This window comes from Anabrus simplex, chromosome 2, assembly GCF_040414725.1.
Source record: "Anabrus simplex isolate iqAnaSimp1 chromosome 2, ASM4041472v1, whole genome shotgun sequence".
In the NCBI taxonomy this organism is placed as follows: Eukaryota; Metazoa; Arthropoda; class Insecta; order Orthoptera; family Tettigoniidae; genus Anabrus; species Anabrus simplex.
This window is the reverse complement of record NC_090266.1, coordinates 1,239,632,337-1,239,654,374: the sequence shown is the minus strand read 5'-3', so window position 1 is coordinate 1,239,654,374 and position 22,038 is coordinate 1,239,632,337. Positions and strand designations below refer to the sequence as shown.

The 22,038-nt window shown below is 40.4% G+C and overlaps 1 protein-coding gene across 2 annotated transcripts in view; it reads right to left on the bottom strand.

The window, feature by feature from the left end:
* The window catches only part of chas (chascon), a 920,317-nt gene that overhangs the window by 107,471 nt on the left and 790,808 nt on the right, over positions 1-22,038 (bottom strand). For both annotated transcript variants that reach the window (XM_067142274.2, XM_067142275.2), the window contains one exon: positions 16,881-18,110. In XM_067142274.2, coding sequence (XP_066998375.2) covers positions 16,881-18,110 — 1,230 coding nt within the window. The remainder of the gene's footprint in view (positions 1-16,880; positions 18,111-22,038) is intronic.

Genomic DNA, 22,038 nt, shown 5'->3' with positions numbered 1-22,038 from the left:
ACACGTAGCAACTTCTGCTTATTACCCTCAACCGTCTCTGGCTGAGCGGGTCAATCGTAATCTTAGATCTGCTTTAATTGCATTTCATCATGAAGATTATTCCAGGTTGGATAGGTGCCTGCATTGGTTAGCATTTGTTTTAAATTTGGCGGTTCATGAGTCACACAAGTTCACTCCAGCATCTCTCATGTTTAAATTTGTTCCTAACACGCCCGCATATGTATGTAATCTGAATTGTACAACCTTCCCTTCGGATTATTCCTGTTGTCCATTACCTAGTCCCCGTCTCCATCATCCGCGCATTGCTGTCACACACTCACCATCAACGAAACCCGCCCCTCTGCCCCCAGCTAAATAAAGGTTGTACTCTCATGCCCCAGCAAAACAATCTCCGTCGCCAAGGTAGTATTGTTTCAGTACCCTCTCAGCTATCGGGGGCCGTGTCTCAACATCTGACGAGCGATACCGGAGTGGGGAAGTCAAGTCTCCTTCTAAGTGGCGCACCGGAGCTCCATCTGTCCGGAAAGGGCTGAGGTGGGGTAACTCCGGAGCGACCATCACCACGACTACCCCTCACATAGTAGCGGGAGAGGTGTATCTGAGTATTTGGGGGGTCCGGGCGACCTCACCTGGGTATCAGCAGCGGCGGCCGGCCTTGCCATCAAACTTAATCAGCATATCCTAGACTTTTACAATGGCAAGAAGATTTCAACTCTTGATTTCCAAATTTATTTTCTAAAATGACTTTCAGCATGAAATTTCTCATCTCTGGTGGAAGGTGGAAGAATTAGTGGTTTAAAGAAGTTTTGTGTTTATAGGTTTTCATAACTAAATCAACTTATATTTATTTTGATATTTCAAGGTTTGCAAAACTTCCCCCTCGTTCCGCCAGCTTTTCAATCTGGCCCATTAGAAATTTTTGTATTTATTTTTCAGCCTATCACAGGCTTCTTGCAGCTTTTTATTCGGCCAATAAAAATGAGAGGGTGTGTCCGGATTTAGTCCAGAACCTTCTCGAAAGCTCCTCTCGGGTATACAAGCTGCGGCTTTTTCAAGCTACCTTGTCTTACTGATCGTCAAAGTATTGAGTGTGTGTGTTAAGAGGGTCTTTCGGCTAAAGTAAAATTTCATAAAGTCTTAAACTGTAAATCGGGGATAGAGAGTGCGTTACCCTCTCGAGTTCCCCTTCAGTTTATTTTGAGGTGACTTAGATTTTTTAACAGTTTCTCTTCCTGAAAAGCCTTAAGGTATGTATTCACGTTTGAAACTGCGATTTAGGTCAAAATAATCAATAGTTGGCTTTTGATGTCAAATAAAAGCCTGGAATTTCTAGTTTCCAAATATGTAAGTATCATTGACCTGAGACATTCAGAAAGGCCGTAAATTGCATTTAAATGGACCACTGCGTTCATGATTTCTCTGCTCCGGGGGCGTGGTCAGGTGCTAACATTCACTAGCTTGCCATACTCAAGCAGATTTTTCTACATAATTACATTTCAATACATTGCACCGGTGTTTCCCCATGTAGTAACTTTGTGAACCAAAAGATAGCATTGGTTGTCATATGATATATCTCTGGAGGAGGAATGTTGAATCTTGCATAAATGCTGTGCAATACAACTATGAATGCCATGTGCTGTGTTATTTGTGTTTATATCGAGTAACTAACTTCTGCTAAGTGAATAATGGGTAGTAATAGACATAGTGGCTATAAGGGAAAGCGCCGTTGCTATGGAAATAAGTATACAATGAATAAACGAAATATTACTGAGACAGTAGTCCAAAATGAGAACAATAAAAATAAACTTCCCAATGTCAGTAGTGCTTCTAAGTCTAAAACTTTCTACTTCGCATTATGACAGTAATTGTGGTGATTCTCAAGATAGTTTTAACATTATATTTAGTGTGGAATGTGTAGAAAAAATGTTATCTTTGCTGGTATGTCCTATCTGTATGAAATGTGGATCAATATCGCTGAAAATCTTCTGTAAACAAATTGGGCTTTTTTTTTGTTAGTTTGGTGTATAGTAGTAGTAGTGATTTTCAATCTGAACCTCAGTGTACATCAAGGAGAATTGGTCGCATTCCTGAAACTAATAGAAGAATTGTGTATGGGATGCGCTTAAATGGTTGTGGGTGAAGTGAAGCAAGAACATTTTCGTATATTTTGAATTTACCTTCACCGCCCGCACCTGCAGTATATACTGAACATGTCAAGATTCTGGCTGAAGTTACCACTGAAAATATCTGAGGAAGAAAACGATTCAAAGAGGACAAAATACTACAGTAAGAGGGACCTACTTATGCATCAAACCAAACCAAACCCACTGGCACTACAGCCTTTGAAGGGCGTTGGCCTACCAAGCGACCGCTGCTCGGCCCGAAGGCCTGCGGATTTCGAGGTGTCGTGTGGTTAGCATGAAGCATCCTCTCTGCCGTTATTCTTGGCTTTCTATACCGGGACTGCTATCTTACCGTCAGGTAGCTCCTCAATTCTAATCACGTAGGCTGAGTGGATCTCGAACCAGCCCTCAGGTCCAGGTAAAATTCCCTGATTTGGCCGAGAATCGAACCCGGGGCCTCCGGGTAAGAAGTAGGCACACTACCCCCACACGACTGGGCCAGCTCTTATGCGGCAGGAGGGTTTTAATTAGCCAAAGTAAGTAATTTCAATCCCGAAATAAACTTCCAAGATTCAAGTTCAATTTTCCACACAGTGAATTTCTCGAGAGTTTTCATATTTCAAAAAATCATAATATCATCAAATTTTAAGTTATAGAATACACTGATATGTCAAATTGAAGCTTATTAAAAGTAGAATGTTTTGAACTAAACATAATAATAAATAAGACTATAATAAAAAGGTACCAAATGAAAAAACAAATCTAAATATTCTAAAATTTTGACCTCCATGATAAAGTATTATAAAAAATATGATATCAATAAATTCTTAAATTATGTTTAGTTTATCACATTGTATACATTATTAGGATGAATTATGCGCAAAAATAATTGGAATTGAACTATTTTCCAGAAAGCTATGATTTTTGGAAATGTATGCAAAATTTTGGAGTTTTTGTCAATTATTTAGGAAACGGTACCTTAAGTGTGAAATTTTTATAGTGTAAATATCTTCCGTAAATGCAAGTATTGCATTGTAAAAATTTCAAAAACATTGATAAAATAGTACAGATTTTGGTCCGAAACGTGAATACATACCTTAACTAATCTTTCTTTCTAGTCACCTCAGTAGCTTGGTATTAGCCTCTGTATCATCGGGACAGGAGCCCCAGTAGTGTTTTATACTTGGTTTTAAACGAGCGCATGTGTACGCCCACATACGCTTTGAGTTTGGGCCAATAATATTATCCTGTTCTTCTTTTCTTGTAGGCCCAGTTGTGACACCTCTGTGTAAACTACATGGTACTGTCGCCTAGAGAGGCCAGAGATTGTAACGTTGCCTTGAGTAGGCTGTAAAGAATTGGGAGCCAGTCCCCTTTATTAAGCTTGGAGAGCATGTAAGCTCTTTTCTGATATTTGTGAGTGGTGCCCTATATTGTAACGGTTGGAGCAAAGTGCTCTGGATAATTTGTGTCTTGGGAGATTTCTCTCCTTTTCTAACTAAATACCATATTAGAGATGTTGTAAACTTGTAATTTTAGAGCTCGAAACTCACACCCTGTAAAGTACCGATCTGTGGGTTTTCTCGTCTTGTAATCAAAATTATAATTGTATCTGTAACTTTGTTATTTCACTAAGTGTAAAGTTTTGTTACGTTTGAGATCCTGAAAAGAAGTATAACCGTTATTTCAAAGTTTTAAAAATCCTTTGATATTGTAAATAGACCCATTCAAGCCCACACCTTCTTTCACCTCTCTGTGATCCAAGTAAACCCGATAATAATAATAATAATAATAATAATAGTCATAATACCCGTGTGGGGATTTACCGGTTACCTCCATCGGGCGCGTCCCATTGGAAATGGCGAAGCTCGCTGGCTCTGCCTCCAGCAGAGTCAGAGGGTAGTAGGGAAATAAAATACCACCGAGGAAAAAACTGGTCCCTTGCCAGGGTTATGGCGAAGACTGGTAAATGACCAGAAGCCAGAAAACATCTTGAGGCAACCTCTAGGGCTAACAACCCTAGTTGTAAAAGGATGGGTACCCGTCCAAAGCAAAGTCAAGTCGAAAAGCATGATGGCACAACATTTCAAGAAACATACCCCAGGGGGTAAATCTTGGGATAAATCCCTCGTCGTGAATGCCACGGCGCACGAGTCTCGTTCGGATTCTGCAGGAGATTCGACATCATGCAAGAGACGAGTCGGAGCGTCTCGGTGTACCCCGAAGAGTCAAAAACTCAGGTCAAAATCTAAAACCTTTCTAGCAACTTTCAACATAAATTCACTTACACAAACTGGCAAGCTGAAAACCCTCACCAAAACTCTTCATGAAAATCAGATATCCACAATGGCCCTACAGGACACAAGGTACCCAGATGAAGAGATTTTTGAATCCGAAGCCTACCGATTTTTCAAGAGCAAAGCGCAAAGAGGAATCCTCAATGGAGCTGTGATGTTTGTAAGCGCGTTTGCTGTTAGAACCAAGATCCTTAAATCGGTTGCAAATTTCGAACCTGTGAATGACAGATTGTCTATACTCACAATTAAATGCACGAACAAAACCTACGCCCTAGTTAACGTACATGTTCCTACAAAGGATAAGAACAAGTCTGATCCAGACGAAGTTGACAATTTCTGGGACCTACTGGATGAAAAATTAAACAAAATCCCCAAACAACATGTCAAGCTTCTTTTGGGCGACTTCAATGCCCAACTAGGTCGTGAACAGAAGTACAAGAAAGTAATAGGAAATCACCCTATTCACAAAAGAACCAATCCCAACGGCAAAAGACTGGTGTCCATTTGCGAAAATCACAACCTGCAGATCTTGTCGACCCAATTTCGCCATCTACCCAGAAAGCAAATGACTTGGCGTTCTCCCGTCCGAGCTCTCAGAGAGTTCCGAATTGATCATGTTGCAATCTCCAGGAGAAACAGCCCTGAGATTATGAATGTCAAGGTAAAGAAAGGCATCAATGTGGCCTCAGATCATTATATGTCTCTTATCAAATTCAAACCAATTCCCGCAAACACAAGGAAGACAACCAAAGAGATCACACGCTTCGACAACGATAAACTTCGGCAAAGGGTCGAAGAGTTCCAGGAGAAGGCTAGACCAAATGACTGTGACTTTAACAACGCCAAAAGTCTCCTTGTTGAGGCCGCCAAAGACGTTGCAGAAATCAAGAGAAGCAAAAAGCATGCCTGGTGGAATGGTACCTGCGAATCAGTCCTCCAAGAAAGACTCAATGCGTGGAAACAGTACTACTCTACAAAATCAGAAAATGATTGGGAAACCTACAAAACCCAACGTGCCCAAGCAGCGAGGGTGTTCAGAACTGAGAAACGTAAATACGAAAAATCTCTCATTGAAAAGATAGAACAAAACTTTTGGAAGAATGAAAGCAGAGAGTACTACAGAGCCTTCAAACGCAAACTCACTGGCTATAAACCACCACCTCTATGCTTTGAGCTTAAGGACGGCACACTGGCGACGTAAAATGAAGAAAATTCCAGCATTCTGGCAGAATACTTCAAGAATTTACTTAATTGCTCTAAACCGCAAAGCACCATTGAGACCAAGGAACCCTTACTCAGGTACCCAGATTACAGACCACCCGACAGAGATGAAGTCAAGCGCCACATTGCCCGTCTCAAAAAGAACAAAGCGCCGGGGGAAGACTCAGTAGTAGCAGAACTATGGAAATATGCCCCAGAGGAATCACTTGATATCTTGCAAAAGCAAATAGAAGAAATTTGGAACAAGGAGACCCTACCCGAAGATTGGAAAATAGCTTTGATCCTTCCATTACACAAAAAAGGCAGCACGAAGAACATCAACAACTACAGAGGAATATCTTTGCTACCCGTGACTTACAAATTTCTATCACTTGCCATCCTGGAGCGTTTGGAAGCACAAGTCGAACATCAAATAGGTGAATACCAAGGAGGGTTCAGAAAAGGTCGCTGAACAGCTGAACAGATCCAAAATCTCAAAACGATCATCAGATATTGTATACTGAGGTCCAAGCAGTATGTGTCTGTCTTTGTGGACTTTAAGAAAGCGTACGACTCCATTGACCGGGAAGTCCTGCTAAACATCTTAAATGAATCTGGAGTTGATTTGAAACTGCCGGCATTAATTAGAGCCACCCTGACCGATACAAAATCCAAGGTGAAGTTCTACGGATGTCTCTCGCATTCCTTTGACATCAAAACAGGATTCCGACAAGGTGATGGGCTATCCCCGATACTCTTCAACTGTGTTCTTGAAAAGATTATCAGAACCTGGGGGGTGAGATAACAGGAAACCAACTACAGTCCATTGAGAATATTAACCAAATCCAAGGGGATCGCAACAGACTGCTTAGCATTTGCCGATGATATTGCTGCTCTCTCAAACGACATAGAAACCGCTAGAGCTCAAGTGGAAATTTTAAAGGAAATTGCCGAACAAACTGGTTTGCAGATATCGTTTGAGAAAACAGAAGTAATGACTAACATCAAAGAGGCTCCACCAAAACTCCGTACAAAATACGGGGACATCACCCGAGTAGACAAATTCAAATACCTGGGTGAGATCATCATGAAATATGGACTGGACAAAGAAGCACTTCAGGAGCAAGTACGCAAACTGGAAATAGCCTACCAAACATCCCGCACAATCTACAACAAAAATGCCTTTCCCAAAACACCAAGATACGTCACTATGAAACAGTTCTGAAGCCAGTAGCTCTATATGTAGCCGAAACCCTGTCTCTAAATGCCAACAAAGGACTCCTTGAAGAACTGGAGAAAAGAGAACGCAAAATTGTGAGAGGAATCTTGGGATCAAAGTACAGAAATGGAATCCATCAAAAGAGATCCAACAAGGAAGTCTACAGCAAAATAGAGAAAATTACCGACACAATCAGAAAAAGACGGGCACGATTTTACGGTCATCTGAAAAGAATGGACGGAAGAAAGTTAACTAAAGAAATCTCACTTTTTGATTCAAACCCCAAAACCACAATTCCCTGGTTTAGAAATACCAAAGAAGACCTGCAAATGCTACATATCTCAGTTGAAGACGCCCTTAACAGAGATCTCTTCCGCAAGAAAATATTGACGAACGGTCTAAACCGAGACGAGCAACCGAAGAGAAGACACGGTGCCCCTTGGACAGAGGAGCGTAAGCAGGCCCACTCACAAAGAATGAGGGAAATTTGGGCTCTAAAGAAGGCCAAGTTCAGTGTCAAATGCAACAAGACTTAACGTGGTCCTTGATGGCCACAGCGAATTATATATTATAATAATAATAATAATAATAATAATAATAATAATAATAATAATAATAATAATAATAATAATAATAATAATATTTCATATCGGTATTAACATTCAGGATAATATTTTCATTCCTTTATAAATGTGAGGGAGAGTGATAGCGTGTGTGTTAGCACAATTTAATTGTCTGTTCTTCTTTTTCTTCTTCTTCTTCTCCTTCTTTTGTAGCCTATTTCAATCCACTGCTGAATATAGTCCTCTTCCATATGCTTCCATCGTCTTCGGTCTTGAGCCACTTGGAATCGAACCAGCGTATTCCAGTCAACAGCTTTATGTCATCGAGCCATCTCTTCTTGGGTCTTCCAATGCCTCTCTTGTACTTCCATGTTCTCCAGAGAACAATCCTGTAGTCTTGTCGAGCTACGTGCCATACCCATTGCGTTTTTAGTCTTGCTACTTTCCCTAGGATGTGTTACATTTGTTCTTCTCCTGATGTTCTCTGAACGGATCTTATTTCTAAGGCTGATCCCTAGCACCTGTTGCTCCCTGTCTCGTTGTGTTCGCAGAAAACTAACTTCGCCACTTGAAAGAAGACAAGTAAATAAATAAATAAATAAATAAATAAATAAATAAATAAATAAATAAATAAATAAATAAATAAATAAATAATGCCTCCCGGTGAATTTTATACTGTGCATCCAACTCTGGGAAAACTGTGAATTGGTGAAATCAAAGTAGGACTATATGTCTCTGACATACCTACTCGAGAGGTGAGATGTCGTTACTTGTCAGGGAGAATATTTGTACTTAGATATTATTCATACTGACTGTTCATCTTCCATTGTTTATTTCTATTATCTGAAGTTACCTAAACTGCAATTTATTTAATCCGCCCCGTTAGAGGCATGATATCAGACTAATTCACCTATCAGGATATCTGATATGAATTTCATACAAATCTAATCAAAAGATCTTTCACTAAAACGTCTAAATGGTTCTGTCTAAACCCCTATATAAGATGCGAGCGCTGAGGGTAGCCTGACAGATCTTTGGGCAGCTTTAGTGTGTGTACTACGAGCTATGGAGAGAGGAAGTCTCCTTCGGGAGATAAGAAAGCGGGATTGTCGGCATCATGACCTCATAATAAATAAGTTATGGCAGTCAATTTCATTACGTGAACTTCTTCGTGTGAAACTAGGAAGATTTCTACGTCCCCTTTAGTATGTAACTGCTAGGTCGCAAACTCCGTTCTCAAATTATATGTAGGGCTTTCTATTTCAAGTACAAATGTAGCTTTTCGAATTTAGATTTTTATGTTTTCAGTTCCCCTGAGGAAATAGTAAAAATGTAAGGAAGCACGAGTGGTAACCCTCGTTAACCTTCCTCTAAATTTGTGTAGGGTGACAAAAAGTTTCGAACCATCTAAATTTTATTTCGGTGTTTAGGCTTTAAACCTTTTAATACTTAGTCAATCGGTAGTATGGGATTATAGCCTGTGTATCATAGGGCTGGATGCCCAGTTAGGAATCTTGATACTTAAATTAATGTGGAGTGCTTATATTTCCGCCTTAATTTCACTGTGTGTTATCGCCCTTGTAAATTTAAACCTTATTTTATAGTCCTTCGGCTGAGCAGTGTGGGCCATAAGCCCAAGAAATTATCTCTATTTCGTTTTTAGAGTAACATTCATATTAGTTGTGTAGAGGTAATTTTTACGGCAGTGTATACTGCTTTCTTCTGCCATGATGATCAGCGCGGTCGTGAATGATTATTCATAGCCCACAAAGGAGGAAACTGCACTCTGATATAAAACCGATACACGGCTTTAGAAATCCTGTGTATTTTAAATCTTCGGCAAAGTAAGACTTCTGTTTTTGATTGTGAAAATTACAGAGGAGGTCACCTTCCCCTTTGCTAGTTTCTGAAGACCTGCATGTCAAAGATTTTTACTGTGGTACTCAAAATCACTTGTATTTAATTCATCATACTGTTGTAAATACTTTGGAGGCTTCGATCTCCTCATGTTGTACATATTCGGAATTAATCTATGTAAATTCTAGAACGCCTCAAATTTCGGTTAATTATTGAAAATACCTTCCCAACTACAACTACTGTAATTTTGTTAAGTAAATAAATGGCGTATGGCTTTTAGTGCCGGGCGTGTCCGAGGACAAGTTCGGCTCGCCAGATGCAGGTCTTTTGATTTGACTCCCATAGGCGACCTGCGCTTCGTGATGAGGATGAAATGATGAAGACGACACAAAGACCGAGCCCCCGTGCCAACGAAATTAACCAATAAAGGTTAAAGTTCCCGACCCTGCCGGGAATCGAACTCGTGACCCCTGTGACCAAAGGCCAACACGCTAACCATTTAGCCATGGAGCCGGACATTTTTATTAAGTACAATGAAAGAAAAGAAATACACTTCAATTGCGATTTTGTTAGCTGTACGTAAATTCTTCTTAGTCCCAATTCATCCCTCACGCTTCTTTCACTTTTCTCCGCCGCGGAAATAAATATGTAACAATAATGACAGCAGCAATGTGGAGTATTGTTGTTGTATTAGGTGGCCGAGCCTGGACGATTGTCTTTTGTTTCTAAGTTGCCACTACTGTCATTATCAACCAACCAGACTACTAATTACGTCATTTTCTACCAATCCGCGTCCAGCCCGTCCTTTTACACAGAGCTTCATATTACTGTCTGAATATTAACTTAGGAAGTGCGACATTGAGCGAGGATCCTCCTGGGAGAAGGTGCAAGAGACCGGGATAGCGGGAGCTAGGTAAGGCAGAATCATTTTCTACATGTGGCGAAGGGAAGATACCAGCGTTCGCATTTAGCATGTTAACAGTTAGGACGTCCCCTGATAACCTTTATTTTAATGTAAGTTTTCTACGCTGTCTGTACGAGTGTGTACACTTTCACTTCGCTTTCTTATGCACGTGTACCTTAACGAAGGCGACGGCCGCTTAATTCCCACTCCTAGGCCTTTCCTATCCCATCGTCGCCATAACACCTATCTCTGCCGGTGCGACAAAAAGCAGAATATTAAATAAAATATGCATATATAAAAATATTACGGTTTGACTACTTTTGATTTATTTGGAACGAAAGCTAAAATATTACGTAGTTTGAAAACTTCGTCATCTACACTATAACACGGTGTTATTAACATAGACTCTTACCAGGACAAACGATAAAACTTCTGACTTACTGTTCATGATCACTCGTTCTGTCATGCTGTGGACAGCGATGATCTTATATCTTAATTGATCAACCTGTCAAATTTCATTGCATTCAATGCCTTGGATACACGAGGTTCTACGGAAAACTGTTCAGAAATTTGTCAACTCAGTTAATGTGATGTTAAAGCTCTTTAGCCTATCGAAAACTCTAGCTATAACACTATAATGTATCTGTAAGAAGACTTGTTCTTAACATCAGCCATTCATGTACATTTACAAGTTCACGCAATATAAACAATAAACATGCGCGTGATTTAAAGTGATTTGATTCGATCTGAGAATGTTCTTGAATAACGAAACAAGTCATTCTTTGCTTATTTTACAGGTGTGCTGTAGTTTTATACGTGTTATAATTAACGTTGTAAAGGTGCGATGTGTGTGATAAGTGTTTTACAGGCGTGATATTTAGTGTTTTACAGGTGTGATACTTAGTGTTTGACAGGTGTAATAGTTGGTGTTTTACAGGTGTTATGTAGTGCGATATTTAGTGTTTACAGGTGTGATATAGTGTGATAATTAGGGTTTTACAGGTGTGATATTTAGTGTTTTAGAGGCATGATATACTGTGATAAGTTTTTTACAGGCGTGATATTTAGTGTTTGACAGGTGCAATAGTTTGTGTTTCACATGTGTGATGTAGTGTGATATTCAGTGTTTACACGTGTGATACAGTGTGGTATTTAGTATTTTACAGGTCTGATATAGTGCGATGGATAATTAGTGTTTTACAGGTGTGCTGTGATATATAATGCTTTACAGGTGTTATATATTATGCTGTTTAGTGTTTTACAGGTGTGATATATTGTGATATTTAGTGTTTTACAGGTATTATATAGTGTGATGTTTGGTGTTTTACAGATGTGATATAGTGTGATATTTAGTGTTTTACATGTGTGATATACAGTAGTGTGATAATTAGTGATTTTGACAGGACGCAAAGCTTCAAGGTTCCACTAAAAACTGTAGCAATGGATTACCACTTTTATAGTCCATAAGCATTTTTCTTTTTTACGGCAGAATGTCTATTACCATAATGTTCACGATCTCTTAATTGGACATCATGCCGACTATGATTGCAACCGGTTCTACCCAAACAGTTCCCTGGGTAGGCACACCATACAATAGGTCTCTCAGCCAAAATACCTTGATTCTTGTTTTAGGAACACAGTTGATTACGGACAGGAAAATGTCATGAACTCTGAGTAGGCCAGATCAGTGTAAAAATCTGTAGGATAATCGTCGACGGGAACGTTGGTTACATGGACTTAGATGTTCACTTGTGGTTAAACTTGGTCTGTATCATCCATGGGTTACGGCGATCGGAAATGAAGTGAGCGCCAACGAAGGAAGGACTCTAAAAGAGTGGTCTGGATGCAAGAGTTGAATTGAAGAGGCAGTTTGCAACCTCCGAAGGAAGAAGAAGAAGTTGTGAGGTGCCATTTCATCATTCCCCCGTCGTGAAACGTTCAAGGGCGGACGGCAGTTATGTCACCTGCAGCAGTTTATCCGCAGCATTGCTATGTACGAAGCAGAATTTACTGTATTTGCTTGCTATACACCCTCATAGACAGTTGAATATTGTTATATCTGCTTTACAAATTTGCGATAGTGTGCATTTACGCAGATAAATTCGCAAGGTGCCGTTAGTGTAGCAAAAATTAACAATCTTTTTCACGCACCTGTTTGTTGTTGAAGTTATCTTGTAATATTCTATGTTATCAAATATGTGTGTATATTTCAAAATTCTGCATTAACATGAGCATATACCTGTATTTGTATAATTCAACAAACTGCTATTTATCTCATGAGCATGGACACTTCCTAACTATACAGGTTTGCATATGTACAAAACATTGATAACTAACAATATTATGACTTTGAATCGAAAAGCATACATGATTGTACATTACTTTTCGAATGAACAAACAGTACTTGAAAGAAATAATATAATGAGCACTTAAGGGTTAAGTGACAGATCGACGCCTCCAGCGATCATACCTGTCATTTTTAGAAGAAATGTAGGAATGCATGGAGCAATCCTGACATTATGTCTGATCTTAGAGGATCCCTCCCCTGTGAATCATGTGATCTTGTCGCGGTGGAGAGGCTTGCGCGTCCCAGTGAAGCAGATATCCGAGCCGTAGGTGCAACCATATTGGAGGCGTATCTGTCGAGATACCGAACTAACTATTAGATAATCGAAAGGAGGATAGCAGCCTTTCGGAAGTTGTAAGGGAGGCAGTCTGAACGATCGACTGATAAGGCCTTTTAATAATATTTAACATGTATTTTCTGAGATGATATTGCCGACGGCTGAAAGCAACGGGAAACTACTGCTGTAACTAACTCCCGAGGACACACAGCTTTTTCTGAATGAATGATGTACTGATGAAGGCTTCCTCCACGGTATAATATTCTGGAAGTACAACTGTCACCCATTCGGATTTCCTGGTGGGGACTACACAACAGGGAAGATGGATACTGACTTTCTGCGAATCGAAGCGTTGAATGCTAGAAGTTTGAATCATTGTGGCTTCCTAGATCATCTGAAAAGGGAAATGGCTAGAATAAAGTTATATGTAGTTGGTACAGGTGAAATATGTTGTCAAGAAGATTGGTCAGGCGACTGCAGAATTATCAGCACAATATCAAACAGGGGAAATGCAGCAGTTGGTTACATAACGAATAAGAAAACAGGGCAGTAGGTAAGCTACTACGACCAGCATAGTGAAAGTATTACTGCTGTCAAGACAGACACCAAACCAATGTCCACCACAATACGCCTATTAGTTCAGCAGATGATGAAGAAACATATTAAGAGATACAATGTTTAATACAATATGTTAATGGAGACGAGAATCTAATTGTGATGGTAGACTGGAATGCAGTGGTAGGCGAAGGAACAGAAGGTAAATCCGTAGGAGAATTCGGACTGGGAAGAAGGAATGAAAGAGGAAGTAGGCTGGTTGAATTCTGTGCTGATCATAATTTAGTCCTTGATAATACTTGATGATCCCACAAACGGCGGCTGAATACATGGACGAGACCCGGAGACACAGGAAGGTATCAAACTGACGTCATTATGATAGGGCAGGGATGAAGAAACCAGGTGCTGGATTGCAAAACTTCCCAGGAGCAGACGTGGACTCGGATGCAACTTTATGGTCATGAAATGCCATCTGAAGTTGAAGAAAGGAAGGAATACAAGAAGATGGGATCTAGATAAGTTGAAAGAAAATAGTGTGAGGGATTGTTTCAAGGAATATGTTACAAAAGGACTAAATGAAAAGGCTGAAGGAAACACTGTAGACGAACAATGAACAATCGTGAAGAGTGAGATCAGTAGGGCTACTGAAGAAAGGTAAGATCAAGTAAGGACAGTGGATAACTTAGAAGGTATTAGACCTGACTGATGAATGGCCAAAATACAAGAATACAAAAATGAGGAGGGCAGAAAAGAATGGAGAATTAAAGAATGAAGTAGACAGAAAGTGCAGGACAGCTGAAGAAGAATAGCTGATAGAGAAGTGGAATGATATTGGAGGCTGTGTGGTTGTAGGAAAGGTAGATGTTGCATACAGGGAAATCAAGCAAATCTTTGAAGAAAGGAAAACTAGGTGTATGAATATTCAGAATTCAGGCGAAAAACAACTAGGGAAAGAAGAAAATGTAGAAAGATACTAGAAACGTATTCAACAAGTGTATAAAGGGAAAGATATTGATTATAACGTTCTGTAACAAGAAGAGGCAGTTGATGCTGATGCAATGGTAGACCCAATTTTGAGGTAAGAATTCGACAGAGCATTGAGGGACCTCAATAGGAACAAGGCACCTGGAATTGATGGCATACACTCGGAATTGCTGAATGCCTTACGAGAAACCAGCATGGCGAGGTTATTCCATTTAGTGTGTAAAATGTACGATACCGGAGAATTGCCGTTCGATTTCAGACGAATCTTGTTATGCCAAGTCCCCAGGAAGTAAGTGCTGCCAAGTGGGAAAACTACCGCACCATTAGTTTAGTACCTCACGCTTGCAAAATTTTAACACTAATTACTGTATATAGAGCTGAGTGGAAAGAATAGACGAAGCTGAGTTGGGAGAAGGTCAGTTTGGATTGACAAATAAAATTTAGGAACACGTGAAGCAATTCTAACTTTATGTCTGATCTTTATGGATCGAATTAAGGAAGACAAGCCCACGTACATGGCATTCGAAGATCAAGAAAAGGCATTCTATAATGTTGATTGGACCAAGCTATTTGAGATTCTGAAGGTGTTCGGGATCAGATACCGAAAAAGAATAATTATCTGCACAAAACTCAGGTTGCAGTGATAACAATCGAAGGCTACGAAAGAAAAGAAAGGTGTGTGGTAAGGCTACAGTTTGTTCCCTCCCTTTTTCAATGTGTATATGGCGCAGGCGGTAAAGGAAATCAAAGTGGAATTTGGAAAAAGAATCACTACCCAAGGAGAGGAAATTAAAACTCTGGGATTTGCCGATGATATTGTTATTTTATCTGATTCTGCAGAAGATCTGGAGAAACTGCTGAATGGTATGGAGAAGGAGTACAAGACTAAAATAAATACGTCCTTAACAAAAGTAATGGAGTGCAGTCGAACAAAGTCAAGGGATGCAGGAAATATTCGATTAGGAAATGAAGTCTTAAAGGAAGTAGGTGAATATTGTTACTTGGGTGGTATAACTAATGATGGCAAGCGAGGAAGGTATTTCTTAAGAAAAGAAATTTGTTCACTTTGAACACTGATATTAGAATAAGAAAGATGTTTTCGAATACTTTCGTCTCCAGCGTTGCATTGTATGGTAGCGAAACATGGATGGACGATAACTAGCGCAGATAGCAAGAAAATAGAAGACAATAGAATGTGGTGTTACAGAAGAATTCTGACGGTGAGATAGGTACATCTAATCGTAATCTGTACACAAATCAGTCTGCAGTGATAAGAATCAAGGTACTTGGTAAAGAAATAGCAATCCAGAAAGTAGTTAGGCAACGCTGCAGTTAGTCCCATTTCCTTTTCAGTGTTTATATAGAACAATCGGCAAAGGAAATCAAAGAGGAATTTGGAATCGGAATCACAATCCAAGTAGGGAAAATCATAACTTTGAGATTTACCGATGAATTTGTTCTTGTATCTGAGTCTGCAGAAAACCTGGAGAAATTGCTGTGTGGTATGGACACTGTCTTGTAGAAGGAGTACAAGATAAAAAGAAAATCCAAAACAAAAGTAAAGGAGTGTAGTGAAATGAAGTCAGATGATGCAGGAAATATTAGATTAGGTAATAATGTCTTAAGGGAAGTAAATTAATATTGTCATTTGTGTATTAAAATAACTAACGATGGCAGAAGTAGGCACGACATAGAATGCAGACTAGCACAAGCAAGGAAGACAAGTCTGAAGAAAAGAAAATTGTTTACTTCGAACATTGATGTAGGAATTAGAAAGGAGTTCTTGAAGAATTTTGTCTGCAGCGGGTGGCATTCTATGGAAGCAAAGCATGGACGAAATTAGATCAGAAAGGAGGAGAAGAGGAGATTTTGAAATGTGTGTTACAGATGAATGCTGAAGGTTAGAAGGGTAGCTCGAATCGCGAATCAAGGGATACTGAATCGAATTGGCGAGAGGAGATCGATTTGGCTAAATTTGACAAGAAGAAGAGAAAGAATGATAGGATACATCTTAAGAGACCCAGGACTTGTTCAGTTAGTTTTTGAGGAAGTATAGTGGCTAAGAACGGTAGGGGAGACTAAGGTATGAATATGACAAACAGATTAGAGTTGATGTAGGATGTAGTAATTACAGTATATGAAGGTGCACCTTATACATCTCAGTACCTGTGAGAAGAGAAGAGAAGAGAAGAGAAGAGAAGAGAAGAGAAGAGAAGAGAAGAGAAGAGAAGAGAAGAGAAGAGAAGAGAAGAGAATAATTTCGAAATGCCGTGTGAAAGGGAATAATGTCGGCCTAGGTCTCTTCCTTTTAACACTTTGTAAATTTTGCAATTGTGTAGCCCTCAAGACCAAACCTGTTTCTTATTGAATCCTTGTCCCAAATTATAACGCATGAAAGGACAAATTCGACGGAGTTTGTGACCACAAGACCAATTAAACAACTACCCGAATATTAATAATTAAGGTCTGTGACTCGGTGAATTCAACTATGAACTCGTGGTTCACCCTTAAGCAACAGCACTACCAATAAATACCAATAAATATGTTGTGTTACCTCTTCACGGTCGGTGAAACGTAAACGCTGCCGACTGGGAAGGTGGTCGTCATCTTCCAATGGCGACTCGTTGCACGGTACACGTACCGTCTTGTTGTATGGAGTGGGGAACGAGGAGAGCTGACTGCTGCTTCTGGAGGCTTGGAAGAGTGATGTTTTCTCGGACACATGATTCGTGTGCTGATACGGAGACGTCCTGTCAACATGACTATTGAAACCTACTTCTGCTGTCTTAGTTGTGAAGGTATGATGTGGTCCAGTGGGCAAAACTTGGACTCTTTCTGGCCTTTGAGGAGCAGCTTGTGATCGAACGTCCTTGCTGCGTTCAGACCATTCGCTAACGCCCTGAAAGTAGCCACCTGCACCATTCGACGGTGGATCTTCAGGTTCAGGAGAAGAAACAAATACTCGTGATGAGGTGTTCACAGTTGCGACGTAAGATTTTGGTGTTGAAGTGGTTGTATTACCATTGTTTGGTGAAGTCATAGAAGAAGCCTTTCTGTTACTAGAAATAGGGCGCGACTTCATAGTCACATTTATAAAACTTGTATTGGTCCCTGCAGCTTGAAGATCGTCATCTTCTAGAGACGACCGCGAATCACTTCCAAAATGATGTTCTAACCACTTGGATGTTTCAGCTTTTCGAGTCTCTTCTTCTTGATCGAAATCAAGAGGTTTCTTTGTTAATGCATCCTTTCGATCCAGAGGGGCAACAGGTGCGGGCTCACCGAAGTGAGGTATTCCTCTAGTTTTGGCGCTCTGTCTACGCATCCTCCTGATTCTGGTGGACAGACTATCCCATTCCCGCTCGGCGAGGTCAGGATCGCCCCGTCTCTCTCCTTCTATATTTTCTGCTACATACCTCATTTCTTCCCCTATTTTGACGCCATCAGCCAGGTACTCTATAAGATCTTGATCTTTTGTCTTGTTATAACGAGAAGAGCTTTCTTTGAATGTCTCCTCCGCGTCACTCTCTTCTCCACCGTCAGGTTCTTCAGTGTCATGGACCTCTTCGTGCTCCGTAGTTCGTCGAGTCTCCGTGACCAGGCGCCCATCGGGTTGTAGCTGGCTCAGTTCTTGGCTATCCTCAGTATCAATTACTTTGTGGCTTTTGGTCGCCTGGTGAACGACGCGGGGGCCGGTTGTGCTCACCACCTGCTGGTTGTCCTCTCGGCCCTCTAGAAGCGCCAAGCGGATGTCTTGCTGAGACTTCACTGCAGTCAGGTAGTCCTGCAACGAATATCACAGTTTGTATAAGTCTATATTTATTACATATAGTAAAAGTAAAGTTGAGTACGTCTCGGGCTCAAGTTATTCAATTATACCGTATTGTTATCTTCAAAAAATATTCTTGGCATGGTTTTAAGGGTTATATGCAACAATAAACACAATCAAAATAATACTTAGGACAGCTTAACTATAAAAAATTACTCGAAGCAATCATAGGAAGAGTTGAGTCTTGTATATGTTACGGATAATCTGCGCTTTACTCGGGCAAAGCTTTTTCACAAATTTGATTAGAGCATGGAATTTATTTCATTCCATTCCAGGCTATACCGGGGTAAAGCGCGAAATACCCTTACGTGTTTAGTTAATGCCTGCTTATTTCTCCTTAGGCTTCTGCGCATTTAGTCCACCAATTAGTTTGGGTCGGACAGGGATTTGAAAACTTAAATAAAATACAAAGGAATGTAAGTGTCGAGCTGTTGGAACACTTTGCACTCAAAATGACATTCCAGCTTATCTTGTCTGGACAAGTGATGGTGAAGATTTGTGCACTTTTCATGCCTTAATTGCTATTTATCTCGGCATTTGTACACTTGCCTCAGTTCCTAAATTCGTGCTACGTATTTTACCTTTATCCCTTTGCAGAATAAGCTTTATTTTTGAAATGTTTATAATATATATATATGTATTTGTATAATGCACTTGAATAGTTTTATCCAAAGAAGGTTGGATAAATGTCACATTATGGGGGAAAACTTTTTCTCAGTAAACCTCCACCTTTACTGGGGATTTCGGGTTTACCCGGGCTAACTGCGTCTACCCAAGTAGTCACCTGACGTGCTATGAGAGATCGAGAAACCACACACTCTTTGTATAATTGTTCGTAGTGGGAAGTAAAAAGTCGGCTCTGAGTTCCTAATCGCTGCACTACAACGGATGTGAAACAAATAGAAGTCACGTTCTGTAGCACGCTTACATGTGCCTTGAACGATCCATTAACTCTTATTTCAAACTCCGTTCAGCGAAATACACGTAGCAGGCAGCTATTTGGAAACTCCTGCCAGCTTCGGCTTCATTCCGACCAAATTTTTTTTTTTTTTTTTTTGCTATTTGCTTTACGTCGCACCGACACAGATACGTCTTTTGGTGACGATGGCAGAGGAAAGGCCTAGAAGTGGGAAGGAATCGGCCGTGGCCATAAATAATGTATATCCCCAGCATTTACCTGGTGTGAAAATGGGAAACCACGGAAAACCATCTTCAGGGCTGCCGACAGCGGGGTTCTAACCTACTATCTCCCGGATACAAGCCCACAGCTGCGCGATCCTAACCGCACAGCCAACTCGCCCGAAGATTAAAATTACGTCTGTGCGTTCGTCATTGCTGAACACACCAGCCGTTGTCGATATGTTGACAGCAGCTGTAGTGCTACTGTACACGCATGCACAGTTATGGTGTACCGACATAAACATTTTCTTTCTACAAGTTGCTTTACGTCGCACCGAAACAGAGATGTTTTATGGCGACGATAGGATAGGGAAGGGGTAGGAGGGAGAAGGAAGCGGTCGTGGCCTTAATTAATTTCCGTCCCGGCATTTGTCTGGTGTGAAAATGGGAAACCACAGAAAACCATCTTCAGGGATGCCGACAGTGGGGTTCGAACCTACGATCTTCCAAATAGTGGATACTGACCGCACGTGTGTGACTGCAGCTCTCGAGTTCGGTCCCGATATAAACAAAGCACCTCCTCGCTTAACATACTGCTGCAGGCAAACAGCCCGCTATGAGACTGTTGTTATTGAAATGTGTACAGTGGTGAATGTACACACACTCTCCCCTCCTTTTCAGTACTGGAGTAGGGCAGTGTTGGGACACCATTTCCGTGTATGCGTGTACTAAATACCAGCCTACTACTACAATGCGTTCGAAAACGTGACGCGTTAAGGCTAAGATAAGATTTGTTAAGCTATGTTGTGCTATGTCAGGAATAAAGCCAAACTATGCTAGGCAGCCGTTTAAAGAAGGCGGATTGATTGAAGAGGAGACATTTTTCTTGGCCGCAGTCGTGGAAGATGAAAAAAGAGAAAGAAACAGAAAGGGGAGAAGATTCTGTATAGAAGAAATTGGAAAGATAATAATTCATGGTGAATTCCAACAAGCATTGCGTGGAAATGATGAAGAATCAAGCATTACTTTCGTCAAAATCAGGAAGAGTTTCATGACCTTCCCTCTATTGCTGAGGATGATATTAAGTGTACCGGGCGGTACACCTCTACACCATTTATTTAAAAGTTGCGCCAGTTGAAACTCCTCTTCTGGAGGAAGGTTGAACTTTATCTATTCTATTAATTCTCTACTTTCTCAGAAGATGTCACCACGTGGAAAATTTTGAGTTTTTGAACTGTGTCACTTTTGATGTGTTTTTGTTTCGCTTGAAGTAAGAAGTGTGAACTTTCTCTTCTAGAGGACACTACTGAAGATCAACAATAGTGCAACCTAGTGCGGAGTCAAAGAACTATTTTGTTGAAGAAATTTTTATTTCAAATGTTTGTTCTTTGTTAAATTTCTTTCTGCCATTGTTTATGTTGGCTGTATACCCCTCTCTTTCCCCTTGTTTTGCATGTAGCCAATCCCGAATTTCTTAAATTAATTTCTATCCAATCAGATGTATCTTCCCCCAACTTGAATCGATTGTGGGATCCTATCCAATAAAAACATTGTGGGCGGGTGTTTTCTTTCCCCTAACGCCTAGAAACTTCCGCGAGAGTATATAAACTGCTGATTTTAGGGTCTCCGGGCCACTTCTGTTCCATCTTTCAGTGTATTAAGTACATAGCAGGAGGCGGGAAGCGCCTCTTTCTTCTTCAGCCGTTCAACACCAGGTAATGGCCTATTAATAACTTCTTTTCTTGCTAGGTCGGCAGTTTAACACTCGCGGCGGGTTCGAAGCATTTCCATCATGTAACCTTTTCCTAAAATGTAATTACTCTTTTCATCTTTTCTTGTAAAGCTACATATTGGGATAGAGAGTGCTAACCCTCTCGAGCTCCCACTCACATTTGTTTTGAGGTGAACTTATTTTCTCAAACTATTCTTCGTTTATGTAATGTAAAGCGTTCTTCTCTAAGTCACCTCTGTAGTATGGGATTAGCCCTTGCGTTAGCGGCCCAGAGCCAGATTAGGTTTTAAAAACAAAGCGTATTAGGAGTGCAAGATCGCCTCCTCTCAAATTGTTATTTTAGAGGTCATGTAATCAACCTTCTTTTCATGTAATAGACCTCCGTAGGTTGGGTATTTTACCCCTGTGAATACGTCCTTAGAAGGACAGCTTGAAGGTAGAGTTTGGTGTGGCCTTGTGATAGGCTTACAATTTTGAGAGCGGATCGCTCTTTGAAATTTGTTTCTGTATGCCTCGTGCAGGCTTTATGTGTAATGTTTGGAGCCAGTGCTCCTGGGCATGAATGGGGTTTTCTGCCCCTTGGCTAAAACTATTTTTTGGAGTAAGGCGGGGCTGATTGCCCAAGAGTTATGAAGTAAGGGCACTGAGCCCGAATCCAGTAATATTGTACCTACATTTTTGCTACTCTGTACCTGTTATGATTGTTATCTCTTGTTTTTGAAAAGAAAATATAACCTAGTTAAATTTTAAATTAATTTTACATTGCACGTTAATTTCGTAGCTTGAAACCCATTCACACCCGCACCTTCTTTCACCTCTACCTACCACGGATATCTCCGTAACAAGTGGTAGCAGAGCGTGGTTGAATGGGTCTCAATTTAGCCCCTTTTGACGGCTAAACATTGCTTTGATTCGAACTCTAACAATTTTCTCAGTTGCTGGAATTTTTTGAGTTTTTCAAAATTGTTCTGTCATCATGCCCGGCCCTCGCGATGTTCTCCTCCTTAACTACTTGCGCAAAGAGGAGTTGAT